The sequence below is a fragment of the Limulus polyphemus genome, unplaced genomic scaffold, assembly GCF_000517525.1.
Source record: "Limulus polyphemus unplaced genomic scaffold, Limulus_polyphemus-2.1.2 Scaffold7423, whole genome shotgun sequence".
NCBI classification, from domain to species: Eukaryota; Metazoa; Arthropoda; class Merostomata; order Xiphosura; family Limulidae; genus Limulus; species Limulus polyphemus.
In genome coordinates, this window is record NW_013673033.1 from 1 (window position 1) to 4162 (window position 4162).

The 4162-nt window shown below is 35.0% G+C and overlaps 1 protein-coding gene across 1 annotated transcript; it reads right to left on the reverse strand.

Moving 5' to 3' along the window:
• Positions 1-619: 619 nt before the first annotated feature.
• LOC111089803 (chorion peroxidase-like) lies at positions 620-3065 on the reverse strand (the record flags this gene model as incomplete). Its single annotated transcript, XM_022402914.1, has 2 exons — positions 2887-3065; positions 620-787 (listed from the first exon to the last, which is right to left on the reverse strand). Coding segments are annotated over exons 1-2 (286 nt in total), but the record flags the coding sequence as incomplete, so codon positions are not given.
• Positions 3066-4162: the final 1097 nt, after the last annotated feature.

Sequence of the window (4162 nt, forward strand, 5' to 3'; positions counted from 1 at the left end):
AAAGACCATGGTGAAACTAAGAGTGAGATATGTTCACTGAGAAGTGACAAAGACCATGGTGAAACTAAGAGTGAGATATGTTCACTGAGAAGTGACAAAGACCATGGTGAAACTAAGAGTGAGAGATGTTCATTGAGAGGTGACAAAGACCGTGGTGAAACTAAGAGTGAGAGATGTTCACTGAGAAGTGACAAAGACCGTGGTGAAACTAAGAGTGAGAGATGTTCACTGAGAAGTGACAAAGACCGTGGTGAAACTAAGAGTGAGAGATGTTCATTGAGAAGTGACAAAGACCATGGTGAAACTAAGAGTGAGATATGTTCACTGAGAAGTGAAAAAGATTGTGATAAAACTTACAGACAGTAAGACTTGCGATTTATTTTGTACAATTGAGACCCAAATAGTAAGCTCCAAGTAGACCTGGAATTGAGGCTTATTTTTTGGTTGCTGTATTAATATGCTGAAAACTATGATGTAATTTGATTAAAACACAACTATTCGTCAAACGTAACGTATAGTTTAGTATATCTATAGTTCTTGTAGATATTAACGTCATAGTTCGTACTTACTGTGTCCATCAACATATTTAACAAAATACCAAAGATAAAGCGCCACCTACCGAGGGCACATCCGGGTCTGTGGCCAGCAAGAGCGCGCTTGAATTCCATACAGGACTGCCCATAGCGGGAGAAAAAGGGGTCTTCAGGTGGGATGTCGATGGTCATGCAGTTCGGATGCTGTTGCTCCTTGGGTATCCCACAACAAACAAAGTCAAGGTCGTTCTCATCTGAAAAATGAAAAATAATTATTATTTTACCCTTTCAGCTAAAGAAGCGCCACAGCGAGGGAGAAATTTGGAGTCAAAGAATTAAATCTTTGTGAAAAATTGGGACACGTTGGTTTGATACGTGTGTGTACTTTTCCCAATTCAGTTTCAACGAGCTATTATTGGTGTGACTTAACGTAACCTATAGATACAATTTACATATTAGATACGTTACCAGTGATGTGACGTGACCTAATCTATAGCTACTATTTAAATATTAGCTACTTACTAGTGATGTGACCTTATCTAACCTATAGTTACAATTTGAATATTAGCTACGACACTAGTGATGTGACCTAACCTAACCTTACAATATTTGAAATTAACGTAAATACTTTATTAAATCAGTTTTTAAACTTGTCTGAATCTATTGATCATTCAACACACACACATAGACGTTGTAGTAATCTTGTATATGATGACACAAAGATAAGTTTTAAACTTGTTTTCGTATATGGATCATTCAGTACATATAAAGACGTCATAGCCATCTTGTATATGATGACACAAAGATAAGTTTTAAACTTGTCTTCATATATGGATCATTCAGTACATATATAAAGACGTCATAGCCATCTTGTATATGATGACACAAAGATAAGTTTTAAACTTGTCTTCATATATGGATCATTCATTACATATATAAAGACGTCATAGCCATCTTGTATATGATGGCACAAAGATAAGTTTTAAACTTGTTTTCGTATATGGATCATTCAGTACATATAAAAACGCTCTGTTTTAAACTTGTCTGCTGTTTGTTATTTACCAAAGTGTTAGTTACGTTGATAAATAAGGAACGTGGAGTTCATTAGTCTCTGAATAAAGTGAGGAATTACCAACTGAGTTGATTTTACTTGACCTGAACTTATAGTTTGTTGGAAATATCCAGAAACAGGTTCTATCAATAAGACCTTGTAAACCTTTTTTTAATATTAAACAAATGAAATATCAAGGCAAAGCGTGCTCGTAATTTCGATTGGTAATAGAAATAACTTTAACCTTGAGCGAACACATAGTTTGTCTATAAAGCACAGAGACCACGTGAACGACAAGGTATTTCACGTAAAGGTCCACGAGAAAGTTGTGTTTCCAGAGTCACGCCTATTCTCACTCACAGAAATAGGTCAAGGCGTATACACTTCGGTGTACATGAGCGCAATACCAGAGCGAAGGACACCGAACTTTATTATTTTAACTCAAAAAGAAACATGGACCACACCCCTGGATCTATATCTGTTTAATGAACCAACTTTTTTGGAACAAAATATTTGCCCAAAGACTATGAAACTAGTTTCGACACTTTGGTGTTGTTGTTTTTTTTTCTCTAGTCTTCTGAAACAAACATCTCACCAAATCAATGTAAAACTGGATTTTATTACGCAAAGTATTTCAATAACTTGGGTGAGTTTTAAATAATCGATAAATACAGTTGATACCACTAATAAGAATAAAACCCAGAAAGCACTACAAAGTAAAGGTAATAATATGTACATGGAGGGTAAACCAAGAAAGGTTAACCACAAATGGCTAATCACTAGATATATGTGAAGTTCACTGTTATACACAAAGTACACGACACACAAAACGTTTGTGGTAAAATTGCCATCATTCAGTTTTGAGAAAGCGGATAATGATACATGGTGTACGGTTTGAACCATTTTATCTTATTATCTGTTTACCATGTGATAAAGGTAGGTGATTGAATCATTTTATCTTATTATCTGTTTACCATGTGATAAAGGTAGGGATTGAATCATTTTGTCTTTCTAGATGTCGCTACGTAACATAACGCAATATTTCAATGGCTTCGAAAGTTGCTCCCAATGCATCTTTGTACTACTTAGCAGCCATACTGAAATACAATATGAATACATTACATACGGTAAAGTTTGTTTCTAGAACCAGTAAGTAAGTTCAGACTTTTCATAAGGGTTTTACTTGCTGTTGGTTAGACAAGTCTTTCACCGCACATGATGAAAGGAAATTAAACAAATAGAAAGAATATCGCTTATTGATAATAACAAATTTCAATCAAAATAAATAGTTATCTGGCTTACCTCTAGGTGGCGCTGCGAGTGTCATGTCATGGTCAATAAACTGTCCCCATGACATAAGCAGGATGGAGAGGTCACCAGATGGATGATCAAAGTCACGATGGATGTAGGCACTCACCATCCTGGCGGGTGGAAGTGGACTTCCGTCAACTACCGAAACACGTGGCTCCGAAATACCTGTAAACAAGATTGAACAATATCCACATTTTGATAGTACATATTCAGCGGAAAACGCTTTTACTTGAAGAACTGTGAAAAAGTATTTGTTATTTATTCACTTTGAATTAACAAAACTTCAATGTAAGTGTCATTCAATGAATTAAGTTTATTTAAAAATAATTCTTATTAAAGATAACTATTTCTATATTTGTGTAAAGTTAAGTCTTTTTATGTTGCTTAATCACTATATTTTAAAAGGAGAATGTATGATAATATATTATCATACTACGTCTGCTATATCCACTGTCGATGAGGCCTTTTTGGTCAATACTAGGCTTCATCAGGTCGACTAGGATACAACAGACATATTAGTAGTCTAGGTGCTATATATATATATATATGAATATATTATCAATTTTCATGAACAACGAGTGCTATGGTGTGAACCAGATTAAGCAAGCGATTTGTAATTATTATCAATCTTATTCAAGTCATTTATCAATTAAATTTTTAGGGTAAGGATTAATAACATAACGTCATTTATATTACCTTTATAATTCTAAGCACGTGTGAGTGAAATCAAAGGAAAATATGTTGTAAAGTCTTACTCTGTATATGATTATTTGTGATGATGTCTGTCAGACAGTCACTGCTGAAATGTTTATATATGCAACGACTCATAACGACGCCAGTCAAGTTGAAATATGGCTGTAATGAACAGAAAGGCATTACGTGTATTGAATGCTAGGATAATGTCCGGGAGGTATATTATGGTTGAAATAAGGCTGTAATGAAGAGAAAGGCGTTACGTGTATTGAATGATAGGATAGTGTCCGGGACGTATATTAGGGTTGAAATAAGGCTGTAATGAAGAGAAATGCGTTACGTGTATTGAATGATAGGATAATGTCGGGAAGTATTGTATAGTTGAAATATGGCTGTAATGAAGAGAAAGGCGTTACGTGTATTGAATGATAGGATAATGTCCGGGACGTATATTAGGGTTGAAATAAGGCTGTAATGAAGAGAAAGGCGTTACGTGTATTGAATGATAGGATAATGTCCGGGACGTATATTAGGGTTGAAATAAGGCTGTAATGAAGAGAAAGGCGTTACGTGT